Source organism: Hemibagrus wyckioides, linkage group LG25 (assembly GCF_019097595.1).
Source record: "Hemibagrus wyckioides isolate EC202008001 linkage group LG25, SWU_Hwy_1.0, whole genome shotgun sequence".
NCBI classification, from domain to species: domain Eukaryota; kingdom Metazoa; phylum Chordata; class Actinopteri; order Siluriformes; family Bagridae; genus Hemibagrus; species Hemibagrus wyckioides.
Window position 1 is genome coordinate 12,547,780 of NC_080734.1, and position 14,074 is coordinate 12,561,853.

The 14,074-nt window shown below is 38.5% G+C and overlaps 1 protein-coding gene across 7 annotated transcripts in view; it reads right to left on the reverse strand.

Annotated features, from left to right (window-relative positions):
- Positions 1-14,074, reverse strand: part of LOC131345970 (1-phosphatidylinositol 4,5-bisphosphate phosphodiesterase beta-4-like) — a 65,539-nt gene that overhangs the window by 10,040 nt on the left and 41,425 nt on the right. For all 7 annotated transcript variants that reach the window (XM_058379214.1, XM_058379213.1, XM_058379210.1 and 4 more), the window contains 8 exons: positions 13,760-13,910; positions 13,544-13,628; positions 13,002-13,126; positions 10,824-10,875; positions 9,630-9,732; positions 9,256-9,420; positions 3,314-3,518; positions 83-171 (listed from right to left, as the gene is read on the reverse strand). In XM_058379214.1, coding sequence (XP_058235197.1) covers positions 83-171; positions 3,314-3,518; positions 9,256-9,420; positions 9,630-9,732; positions 10,824-10,875; positions 13,002-13,126; positions 13,544-13,628; positions 13,760-13,910 — 975 coding nt within the window. The remainder of the gene's footprint in view (positions 1-82; positions 172-3,313; positions 3,519-9,255; positions 9,421-9,629; positions 9,733-10,823; positions 10,876-13,001; positions 13,127-13,543; positions 13,629-13,759; positions 13,911-14,074) is intronic.

Genomic DNA, 14,074 nt, shown 5'->3' on the forward strand with positions numbered 1-14,074 from the left:
ACATGAAGAGAACATTATTTAGAACTACAGACAGCAGCACAAGTACAGGTGCTAGAGCAGAGTGTGTGTACGATGTGCATACCGTTTCAATGCCAAGAGCTCTCATCTGATCTGCTCTCTTCTCTGCTATGGAAAGGAACTTCTTTGGGTCTGAGAGGGCATCCACAATAGCTAGAAACAAGACGGTCACAGAGAATACACTAGGGTGAGCAACAAAACAACACAATATTTTTAGCATGGCTTTACTTTCTGAGAGCATGTGCTAAAAATAAGTAGATAAAACAGTTCTAGTGACAAATTTAAAAATTTGTATTCTTTAATAATGAATCTGGCTCTAATGTCGATGATATTTATTGTTGTTATTGGGGTTTATTGTCTTCTCTTGTCCTCAGCCAGCACCTTCATGAATAAATTGTGCTCTTTATTAGAGACCAGCAGCACAAAGGCTCCAGCTGAAAGAGAGAAAATAAGCACGAACACACGCTCAACAAGCCTCTTACAACACACAGCAGAGGAAAAGGACTCGCTTGCCATTCAGCACATGCTAATCAAACGCATATATTCATGCATGTTATTAAAAGATCTCAAAGGAGAGGCGAGATCATGAACCTCCAGAACCTAACCTACTCACAGCTCTGCTGCTGGCTGCAAGAACAAAGAGGAAAATCCAAGCATGGGCTATGCACAATAGATCATATTCTCTTTAGGCTTTTAAAAGGCAAATTAATGGCTGATTCCATGATTTTACCAGTGGTATCATTTAAAACGTGTCCTCTAACGCTCAACACACAACAGCAAAATCAGTAAGTAATGTAATAATCAGAAAAATATAAAAATCAGGTCAAATATCGCTTTCGATAAGAATTTATGTGACATTTACTAGTATTCATTTTGTTGGCAAAAATTACAACTATTTCACTCTTCTTTTAAATAAATAGTTCTCTTCTTGGTGAACCATCCCAATTAACCAGTCTTCTTCTGTGTCACACCAAATAGACTGATTATAAAAGAGTAAAGACTGAGAGTAAGAGTTAAAGGCAAACGAGTGCACAAGCTTGCTGATGTTGGGTCAAATACAAGCTATATTTGTGGTGTTAAAATGAACAACATGCACAGAATGGTTTCTGATGAATACGAATGATGAAATGAAACTAAACAAAATAGCCAGCATTAACAACTGGCAGCATTAAAAACAAAAAGATCACATTCAGTACAGAAAATATACTCTCCTCTGCCATACTGAAAGCTCCCAGAACAGAAACTCGAGTATCAAAGGTTTCCTAGGTGTAAATGCAACTTGAGGAATAGTTCTAGTGGAAAAACTCGAATTTGCATTTAATTCTAATATCGTGTGAAAGCAGCATTGGAGCTAATCTGCTGCATTTACGAGACAAAGTAATAGTGGTATGAATGAGCCAGACAGAATCCCCTCAATTTAGATCAGTGACAATCAGCTCCATGTGTGCCTGGGTTTAAGGAGGGTTCTCCATGTACTTATTGCTCAGTCTTGAGTCAGCTATGCTAATGTGCAAATTCTCAGCCAGTAAACTCTGATACTTCTCTTGGGTATTTTTTCTGGTATCTCTAGCCAACTTTTAAAGCTTTTTTATCCCAACTCTTATAAGCTTCCAGTGTAAGTCAATATAAAAAAGTATATTATTCTTTAGGCTTGGCCTGGACTTGAGCTCTAGGTTTGGATCATTGGCATGCTCTGAGCTTGGACCCATCTCAAGAACCCCTCTGGGGTGGCTCACTAAGACGTGTTCTTGCCTCTGATTCCTGTAGACCATGGTTCGAACCCCCACTGTTAGAAATAAAGTATTCTCTACATGGCAGATTTTACTGGTCACATTCTCAACACTGCTACACTCCATGATGCACTTCTCACCTACATGAAGTCTATTAATTGTCCTTAATATCAACATCAAACTTAGAATCTAATGTGTTTTTTGTAGTGCATTTATTTAAAACATGTAATTATCCAGGTCTAAGTCTTTTCATATTTATGTCCAACACATTCACTGACAAAATTCTATAATGCTTAAAGTCAGTACTGCTTACAAGTCAATTTTTATCCACCCTAAAAGGATTTTACTTATACCAGCTAAACATTTCAAGAAGAACGCCTAAACTATTTGTACTGTTAAAAGATCACACGCTGATAAGCTGCTTTAAGAACAGAAGGTCACTGGAGGCTGAGAGCGAGTCCACAGAGATGCCTGACATATGAGCCCTCAAACACATCATCTGGATAGATCTAGGTCATGGCCACAGGGCAGAGATGTGCTCCGAGTACAGTCAGGACATGTAGAGTTTCAACCAAATGCCAGAGGTGGCCTCTGGCTGTAGGAGTAAAATTAATTTTCCTTGGAGAAAGGGAACTAAATGGTATAATCAGCAATTTTCAAATAACATGAAGTATTTGAAGCTAGTTGTTTTAAAACCCAAAATTCAAACACACTTTCCCTTGAGTGTGTCCTCTAAAGCCATGACCTCAAACCATATACACACTGCTCTCTGGACTAAAATGCCTACTGGCTAGTGCAATGGGCAGAGGTGAGGTTTCTCAATTAAAAGAAATGCTGATTGACAGACAATTAATCAAGTATTTTTCAGCACCCATAAGGACATAGTGGAGACACCTCCTTTTCCTTTCCTGAGTGGTAGGCCACGTTTATGTTTTTCTTTCATTATCAGAACTTGACTGCAACCACAATGTAAACTTAATCACTGACTAACTTTAAGAGCTAGGTCTGTCAGGGATGGTGGTCTAAAAGTCTATCAGATACTAGTGTGGATAGCTGAAACTTTAAAACATTACACTCTCTAAAGGCTGACATACTGGCACATAAAGGCACATAAAAACACAATTTTCAAAAACATTGACTCATGCTGATGCAACCTGCTGTGTTAAGTATAATTGTGTGTGTGTATGTGTGTGTGTGTGTGTGTAGTGGGAGGTGTAGGTGGTCTGAGTCACTTTTTAGGTTATTTTGCTCACTCTTGTATAATACAGAACTCAAGTAGAGCACTCGAGGACTCTAATGCTGAAATTTCTAAGAAATGGAGTGCTAAAATTGTGGGTATGCATTATGTAGTAAATCAGAGTAAGATAAAAAAATAATGCAGAAAGAAACTTGGAATTAAATCTAATACTTGGGAAATGTTAATGCAGGAATTAACAGTTGATTTTCTCTCTTTATTACGCATTTTGTGCTGCACTCAGCCTACAGGCTCACACAGATGTTCATGTAAAAAAGATTCAGAACATGTGTGTGTGTGTGCGTTTGTGTGTGTGTAGGTGTCTCCTCACCCCCAAAGCCATCAGGTACGTAGGTCTTGAGGACGATATTGCAGAAGACGGTGGGTAGAGAGAGCGGTTTGTTTCCCTCATTTCTCAAAGAGATGTGTCTATAGCCAGCCTGCAGACCATCTAGCGGCAGGATCCTCTGACCAATCAGCTTATTATTATCATCATACACTGCAATTCGTAGCACAGCCAGTTCAGGTAAAATGACCTAGGGTCAGACAGAGCAAAAGAACATTACAAACAAATAGATTTAACATCCATCCATCCATTGTAATATTATTGAAACAGCAGAGTAATAAAAATCATGTGAAATTTTAAAGGCACCAGCAGTAATATAGGATCAGATGCTAAGGGCTGTCCAAGCCATGTTTCAGTCTTGGTTAATGGACACACAATATCTTTCAGGAAAATCTCTGCATAAGAAATCTTATTTACATGTGAGCATGAAGCTTGAGTATCATGATTATGCATGAAGAGATAATCTACATAACAATGCAGGTGTAAATGCACCAAAGACGCATTTAAAATGGATTTAATTCAGATCACCCGAACCGACCAGCCTGAGGTATTAATTATTATACAAGCAGAAATGCATCTTTCTTTTCAAGAAACCTCTGTCAAACCCTCATGATATGTCCACGACATAAGGACATTAATAACGATGTACATTATGTCTTCGGCATTAAACTGATGAATATCTTCTACATTAAAATCAACAGCGAAATAAAATCCCCAAATATTTGTGATCATGTGCATTAAATACAACAACAGGGTTTTAATTAAGTTCCTGTAAGCGCAGTGCATGTGGTTAAAAATCTTGTGTATGCAGTCAAGATACAAGAGTCAAGATAGATAAAATGACATTAATAGTTACACCCCAATATAGAGAAAAACCTCATTACAGATAGCATTCGAATTGTCTGCAGCAATAATGCTTACAATCACAGATCCTTCACAAGATCATGGCCCCTTTATCTGAACATGCACTGCTAAAATGTGTTCTCCTTTCCCTAGCCAGTAACCTGCAGGCCAAGGACAAGTGAAGTGAATTTACAGCACTGCAGATATGCAGTACAACTTGGTCGCAGATTAGAGGACAAAGTGAGAAATTAATGCCAAAGGAAAAGATATAGAACAGTGAAATGAGAGAAGAGGAAATGTCAATAGGTCATTTATCAGAGCCACACTCAAGACATTTGTCTTAGTGTTTATGGCTTTAGCTGTCCTGGGTGGGAGGAGGGCAACACTGACTGATGGGTCAAAGAGAAGAAGGATTTTCAAAACATTAACTTCAACTCGTTTTGGTTGGTCAGAAGGAGTTGATTCATATTCAATAACAGATTACATAGTAGTTGTAATTCTTCTTCTACAGTTATTGTCTTCTGATTATCAGTTTATTTCAGGGACTTGTATGGTGTGTGTTCAACATAAGCTGATGAAGTGTGGATACAGTAAAAGTAAGACAAAAGCTTAGACAAAATAAAGTGCCTAATTTTAAACTTTTCCAATATTATTTTGTCCATTTTACTAGGGAGGAATTTCTTGCATGGCAGAAAAACCACTATCATCTGGCAATTGTTGTCTGGAAAGCTATATAAACCTTTCACAAGACGGGTTTTACTGAATCTTTAACAGTAAAAGAAAAAAAAAAAAACCTGAGCTCAGGTAGATTATTGAGATTTGAGGCTATTGCCTGAGACTTATTAAAATAATCTTGTAACCTGAGAATTAGATCGATTTTTCAGGCTTAGTCAAAACCAGCCAGATCAGCTGTGTCCTCTTATGTTTCTCAGCATATCCAATTAAAAATTTGTGAAGGTCTAGTTAAGCAACTAACATGGCTGAATGAATACAATGACCGGTAAATGGGTAACAATAATTTGCCAATTCCAAATTATATTTGTTTTTGTTGTTGTTACCACACATGAATAGAACCATGAAGTCTAAACAACTGAGACACTATTTTGAATTTGAACCTGGGAAAATAAATGCATACCTTTTCTACCTAATCACTTTTCACCAAACACAAGTGAAGTTAAATTAAAATAAAAAAATATATTGACATTTTTGAAAACTTATTGTTGAGCTAATGTCTCTATCCCTGTAGTTAGTCTCTGGTCAGATGACCAGACTTTAGCTATATATAATTACATAAAAGCCTATGATTGGATAAACGCAACAGAGCTTTTCAAGGGTCACAAAAATAGAGTCGTTTTTTTGGCTCCTGCTTGTGTCTCCCCATTTGGTCAGCTGAAAAACCATAGTCTGCCCCCTGGTCTATATGATTTCTTAAGGTTTCTGTAGTGCTTCAGTGACCAATGGCAATGACGGTGGCCCTGTAAACATCTCATCCTAAAGACTGAAGAGCAGAAATCATATACCTTTAATTAATATAAAGGGTTTGGCAATGGGTAGATTATATTATATTATTATATTATATTATAACTCCCTTTTAAATCAGATACTGCAATCCACTGCTGCACCTCAAAAATGATGTAATCTTTCTACATAATCAAAAGCATCTTAGAATGCAAGGTGATAAGTGCAGCAATTTTGATCCATCTCAAATAAAGGTGTATGGTCCTATTTGAATATTAACTCCTCCTGAATGACAATGCAAACACTTGCCATCTTTAACCCAGGTTTGTGCAGTAGTGTTGATTACACGAGTATTAACGTGTGTGTGTGTGTGTGTGTGTGTGTGTAAGGAAGATTAGTAGTGGGTACATAGCTGTTTGAATGTGTGTGAGTTTATGGGTTAATGTAAATATTAGTGTGTATGTGCTATTAAAGTATATCTCAGGTGTTTGCAGTGCCACTGCAGGGCTTTCAGCACTTATCTGAGTCAGGGCCTGTGTTTAACATTTTTAGTTCTGTGGTGACAGTGTTGGCTGAACGAGTGTGTGGTGTGGGATAATGACAATAATGGTGTGTGTGTGTTAAACCCAGCAGTGTGTTCTGAAAATAACAGCAGTGCTGATGGCTTGTATAGGTGTGTGTAAATGTGTGGAGGATAGTCACAGCAGAGTGTGTGTGTGTGTGTGAGAGAGAGAGAAGCAGAGAGAGAGGGAGAGAGAGAGAGAGAGGGAGAGAGAGAGAGGGGGCAGCAATGCGGCAGCAGTGATTTATGGCCTGTGCTGGAGTCTCAGTGTCATGGTTGAGAGATTCTGCCTTTCTGCTAGTCTCAGCATAATAGCTTTGCTTTCTCTCTGTCCCTTGTTCACTCTGTATTTCCTTCAACCAAAAAAAAATGCTTAAAATACAATAGAATAAAAATGTTCAGAATACAAATAATGACTCATACTATAGTGACGATGTTTATCCAGAACAATGTAGCTTCTGAAATACCACTAAATTATTGACTGCTAAATATTTTCATGTTTTCACATATATACACGTTCCTGCTCTGAGGTATTCTTATTATTTTTTACTGCTTCGTTCCTTCCCGAAGCTTCCCATTCTCTATTCTGTCATCTCTCATACGGCTCTGGCTCTGCTCCTCATGATAAAAGGAAGCATCATATTGAACAATTTCCTTTGCACATTCACATTCAGTTCATGAGCTCCAGTTATCATTTTCAACACATTTCTTTGCCACCTTATCCTAATTTTCTGCCCTTCTCAACGATCCACAAATCAGTCAATGTTTCAAATTTGGCAAATAAAACAAACCCCTTAAAAAAAACCCTAAGTAACTCCCCCAAAGACAGTGTACAAAAGAAAATATAAATTTATAGGCATATCTTATTTTTTGCTAAAACTATGCTGCAATGTGAAATGCAACAAACAATGAAAAAAAAGACAGTTCATATAAAGAAAACTCTACAAATGAGAAGTAAAAAGGAATCGAATAAACATTTAAGAACTGAAAAATTAGTGAGAAGCCACTATAGCTGAATTCTATAAAACTGACAAATTTAATTTGGCCCAAAATGCATCTTTCTGCCAATGATGTCCTTTACATATGTTGTATATTTTAATACACAACAATTTACAACAATTTTAGAAAAAAAAAATTCCCCCACATGTTTTTGTCTTGTCTTGCTTAGGCTTTATGTCTGAAAACCATGGTGATAAGAGACAGAGCAAGTTTACATCTCTTTGAATTTGATCATGTTTGTGGATAGTTGCACAAGCAAGTCTTATCAATTCAGTTTGAACAGCATGTAACTCTGACACACAGTGGGCTCTAACCCTGAGAGAGTTGTTCCCCCCAGGCAGCCACTGAAGATTGAGGATCTCCATGCAGGGAATGGCCGTGTTTTTATGTATGAGGCCCGACATTTAGCAAGTGCTCATTTGTGCTAATGTACACTGTGGATGTGGTCTGCCCTTGGCTACAGCTAATGGGATGTAAAAAGGTTTCTAGCTAAGTGTGCTATTCTCAGAAATCTGATCATGTTTTTGGACTGTTGCATGAAATAGTGACACAGACATAAGTTTAATCAATTACATTTTCAATCGGTTCAGAATCAAAACATATGTTTAGCAGACTGCACAGATGTCAGCAGAGAAATATTGAACATTTTTAAAAAACTCTCACACAATTAATGTGATTCTGTCCCCACTGATGATCATCTAGAGACAATGAGGCTTATTTTTAAGTGATTTTTATCTACATTTATGCCGTTTGGCAGACTTCCTCATCCAGAGCAACTCTCTTAAAGTTAAAGCTAAAAACCTTGCACAAGCGCACTCACAGACTTCTGATCAGAAGTCCAGTGTCTTAAACCCTGAGTTACATATTTCCTCATTTTTTAACCAAATAGATCTCTACAACAATGCCATAGATGGGAATATGTCTGGTGCCAAAAAGTCTAGTCCTTCCTGTAACTAATTTGTATGCCTGGAAAAACATTACGATATACTTCAAACAGGAAGGAAGCTATTAAGCTGTCAGGCATTTAACCTTACTATGACCCCTGTGTGGGTCAATTCCAAACCTGCTGGTTTTGATGATGATGATGGCAATGATGACTATAATGATGGTGATGATGATTTCATTTTAATCCTACAAATATTCAACCACAAGTTTTTTTTTTTTTTTTTTAGATATTATGCTAATGAGAATATTTGATGCAAGGTCAATGTGAAAACATAATGCCCCCCTCCCCCCACATACACACACACACCTAGTGGCAGAGGCATAGCAATTTGTCAGCGATGCTGTTTTGCTATAAGTAGAACAGGTTATAAATGTACAGGTACGAGGGGTGGAATTGGAAAGGAAGCTTTTTCTTGGGTAGATATGAAAAGGCTAGATCTTTTACTTTTCGGTGAGCTGCATGTAAAAGGGAAACCGTATATAGAATATATTTCAGTTCAGGAACAGCTGTAGCTTTCAGAATAAAATTACTTTCAGAATGAATGCTGGAGCTTTGGAAACTGATCTGTATGAGCATGTTAGATAGATGGACTTTTGTGAGGTTCATTCCTACTGGCACTACTATCAGTATGTTGTTGTAAGGCATTGGGGGTAATCCGATTTAGGAAACCACAAATCAATGTGAAAATAAAAATGAAAATCTTGCGTTATAAAAAATCTCGGACACCACTGAAGGTGACGTGGAAATTAAAATTCATTTTAAAGCCGTTCTACATGACCTGCTATAGTAGCTCTGTAGAGCTCTACTGGAATTGACAGAAACTGATGATGCAGCAGAAGATATTTTTGTGTACTACACAATGAAATAATATATCACCAGAATCATTACGCTGACAGAGGTCTGTCACATGCTCTGCCAAAAATACTACTATGATATTTTACGTGAGTTGTAAATACAGCTATCAAGAGAGCCTTTTTGTGTGATCACTCTCTAACCCATTTTACACAGATAAAAGAGATGCTTAATTAGATTATGTAACGCTAATTGAACTTGAGAATAATTACATATTGCTGTGTTTGTCTCCCTGTTTCAGTCCTGTGTGTGTGTGTGGTCACCTACCTTTCTGAAAACGAAAGGCTCTTCGTTGTAGGCTGGGTTCAGGCCATTGTTCATCACCATGCGAGTGCGGAACTCTTTGCGGATGGTGTCAGTGGGAAGGCCGTACATGTCCACTTCTACATAAGTGCCAATCTTCTTATCGGATAAAAACTGACCTGAGAACACCTGACGGAGACAGATATCCAATATATGTGACACCTTACAAAATCTAGGAATACACAGAAGATCTAAAAACTTAATAAATTAAGTTATATAATTAGTTTATATAAAATAAAAACAGATATGTAGACATGCAGCAGTCAATTAGTATGGCACAGTTCTTGTAAGAGCTTACTGAAGGTGTACAGTGCCCTCTATAGGCCAGAAGGTCTCACCTGAACACTGCAGGTGGCAGCGATGACACCGTCCACTGGCGTTTCCGAGAACGGGTCAAACATCCTGTCAGAGCGCCGCATGAAATCTGGCTTCAACAGGTACCTGCAGGAAATGTATACAAAAAGCAGAAAATCAGCTTCCTCAACTGCTACACACACACACACCAGCTGAAAACATGGCTACCTAGGTTTTCTCACTACACTTTTTACCTTTATCAGTCACTTAACCATAGGCATATTTATAATGTAATATAACGTACATTTAATAATGTAATAATGTAGACCCATGGTGCTTAAAATGGAGCAAAGATCTTATAGCTCAAATATGAGGACTTAAAAAATAATAAGGAAATAATATTGGTTGTATCATAGTGCTGTTGAACGGTTTGTATCAGCACAGCTCAGATAGCAAACGATTAATGTGCTCTTCTAATATGCTTCCTACTGTAGTAACGTGATGATTATTTCCTTTTAACAGCATGTCCCCAATGTATTTTACTCCTTACATATTGGCTTATATTTATACGAATCTTCGGTCTTTGGAAATTGTTCACACTGGAAATGGCCCCTTAGGACTTTGGAAAAGACCGATGTACAAAATGATTCTTTTGAAGTGTTTTACTACCATATACATAATACACAAAACAATTTGTAGTGTATTGAGTACATACTTCATTAAATCAGAGTAAAAAATCAAAGCTAGCATGTTTACAGTGATGACAAGCTGAACAACCATTTTAGGCAGGTGGTAATTATTTGTCAGATTAATTGTTTGGAGGAAGATTAATGACTGGAGATTTTCCCATTACAAACTCCATGAATCATCAAACACAAAAACACACACAAACACACACACACACACAAAACAATCACGTCAACAGCACCCCTGTTCCTAACGATGGGTGCACTTCTCAACGTTTCTGCAGTGCAGAGGAAAATGAGGCCCAGCAGAACAGCATGTAACTCAGACACACAGTGGGCTGTTATCCTGAGAGAATGCTGTTCCCTCAGGCAGCCACAGTAGATACAGGATCTCCATGCAGCAAACGGCCGGGTATGTGTGAGGCCCGACGTTTAGCGAGTGTTCATTTGTGCTAATGCGGATTGCGGATATGGTCCGCCCTTGGCTACAGCTAATGGGATGTGACACACTTTAATTGATGAGTTTTGCCAGGACGAGGGCGCTACACTCACCCACACGCACCGTTGTACTCGAACTTCCCCTGGTTCAGCTGCATAGCCAAATCTGCAGATACACAGAAATGAAAAAAAGGCACAATAAGCTTTCTCTTCCCCCTCTTAGTTCTGCTAACATACATTTCCTAGTACAAGTATTCAACAACAACATAGTCTGCAATCATTATAAGACATCATTAAACACTATCTTTCTTTGTTTTTGCAAGTCATGCTGCATTTAAGCGGCGTTAGAAATGGAGCAATACCAAATTCCCTAATTAGAAATTGTACACCAAGCAGAAAAATTCAACATATGAGCTCTAACACATGACTTCACTTGTGTGGTGACTGTATAGTTTTGGGAAATATCTTCCAGATATAAAAGTAGAAATGCTGTATTTATGAAATTACCATCTGTGCACTTGAATGCAGCATAAAGTCAGTGATACTGAATCATCCTGCCTGCATGAATCACCAAACTGTGTGGTGTCCTTCATTAAAAGTTGTGTTTTGACAATCTGTCTTCTCAGATCCAAGAAATACTAATGCAATTATGCAAAATATTAATTTCCACAGGCACCAACTGTTCTCTGTTTATTAAACGGAGATGAATCTTCTTCCTAGTCTTTCTCTCCTGTCGCCTCTTTCATTCTTTCTTCCTTTCTTTGTCAGTTCAGCATTCAGCAGCTTCACAGGAGCCATATGTCCTTCCACAGGGCAGCATCTGCTAAAACAACATGCTCCCTCATGTATGGTGTCTTCTGGCATGCTATGGCTAGCTGTGTGTTTATTAATCCGCTCTTGGGTCATCTAAACCGCTACAGGCATAGCTGCGTAGTGTTTCTATTAATAATGAATTGTAAATTAATTCTACATGTCTGCAAATTTTAGCACTGCTTTTACAGTCAGCTTCAGAATTCTCGGCACCCTTAGTAAAGCTAAGGAATAAGCATTATGAATAAATGTCTTTGTGGTTGCTTAAACTGAAGCAACTGAGGGTTAAGGGCCTTGCTCAAGGGCCCAACAGTGGCAGCTTGGTGGACCTGGGATTTAAACCTACAATCTTCCAAGCAGTAGTCCAACACCTTAATCACTAAGCTACCACCTGTTTATTATCTCCATTTGCCAGTGAGCCTTGACTGCCCATGACCTTTTTGCTGGCGCACCACTGTTCATTCTTTGGACCTCTTATGATAGATACTGACCACTGCAGACCGGGAACACCCCCCAAGAGCTGCAGTTTTGGAGATGCTTTAATCCAGTCATCTAGCCATCACAATTTGTCCCTTGTCAAACTCGCTCAAATCCTTACACTTGCCCATTTTTCCTGCTTCTCACACATCAACTTTGAGGACAAAATGTTCACTTGCTGCCTAATATATCCCACCCACTAACAGGTGCCATGATGAGGAGATAATCAGTGTTATTTACTTCAGCTATGCATATTTTCTTAGACTGGTGGTTCAGCAGCAGGCTCTCACACTCATTGCTGGAGCCCAATACCAGTGCAGGGAACCAACCCAACCACTGAGGGGTTAACACTCAGTGCTGGTTCCAAGCGAGGACAAAACATGAGGGGTGTGGGAAGGGCATCCAGTGTAAAACCTGTGCCAAAATCAAATGTGGATCGGATGATCTGCCATGGCGACCCTGAGCAGGGAGCAGCCAAAGGACAAGGACATTTTCTTAGAAAATTTTTATTTTAGGAAAATGTTAAATGTCTCATATTTTCAGTGAGAGATTACGCTAATAAACCAGTCATTTTTCCATAACCCATTTTACTCATGGTGCTAATAATCATCATCAGTAATGATCATTATCCTCTAGATAGACAAATCCTGCACAGTTTAAAATGTAAATAACGCAGCCTGCCTACTATGATACCCGTCAAGTATATTGCTTTAGTCTGGACTGGCGATGTATTTGTTTACTTTCTTTATGCATAAATAATGCTGCTGAAACAATGAAATTACTGATATTTAGAGAAAATAATATTAATAAATAGGTTAAGAAAGTGTGCTATCTGAAGCTCTTCATAAGAGCAGCTGCATTTCACCCCATTCACCTTAGATATTTAATGTATTTGTATATTTAAAAGAATCACATTCATTGGTCATGTTCCAGAACAGTATGCGTTATGTTCTTGCTCGTTCCGTGGTGGGGGTGCTGTGGCAGTGCCCCGGGGCAGAGTCGTACCTGGAGTCTGAAAGTTCAGAGACACCATCTGGCACCCAGCGTTCCAAAAGATCTGAGGCATGTAATTACTGGAGTCCACGCGGCCTCCTTTGGGGTAGATCCGGCTCATCTGCCGCTTGTTGTAGCTGTACATTGGCCGCTGAGGAAAAGGCACATGGGGAGGTGCATGCAAATGGCAGAAGAGTTATTTATAATCCAGAATGACAGGGGTCTGAGCAGTATTCCCAAAAGAGAGGTTGGCAGCTTGAGAAGAACAAGTTTGTTTAAAAACAAGTTTTAAAGAGAGGTCTTATGGGTTTAAATGTGAGAGTTGGAAAACTATTTGACTTGCATGGCTGGAGGAAGAACTAAAACAGCCTTATTCTAAAGAATTAAGGACATAACCTGATGCAGTGAATTATTTAGCTGTCCCACCATTTATGAAGTTAATAAAAATTAAGAAATCAAACAAATCAAATAAAAAGATACGTCTGTTTTGGAATGATTGACTGCTTGAGTAATTAACATCCATGTCCTTCATACATTTCGAAGCAAAAGGATACTTTACAAACTCAATAGCGTTGGTTTTCAGGTAGCCGAGACCTACAGACTCATTAAAGGATGACATGTTGTGATGGATATTTTTCTCTGAAAAAAAGCCAACAGAAGAGAATTTAAATGACATGAGCTACCTGCAGTAAACAAAAAAATCTACCAATATGATTACAATAATTAATAATAAACTAAACATCATTCTGGTTCTATGTATTCATTTTTACCCTCTGCGATCTCGAAGCTCTGGAACTTGACCGGCTGAGCGTAGTTCACCATGGCAGAAAGATAAGGGTGGATGTTGGTTGTGGCTCCTTCATACTTATACGAGGCAATTAGCTGCTGCTCAGCATCCGCATCCTCTGCCGTATCCACACCCTGAGGCAAAACACATTTCTATTTATTCATTGAGCAGATGTTTTTAGCCAAAGTGACTTTGAAGCAGAATGCAATCTGAGCAGAGATTTTTCACCAATTACCCAGAAACCAGTGCAGCAGAGTAGAAGGACAAACAAGCTACAGCTCAATATGAGGGCTGAAAT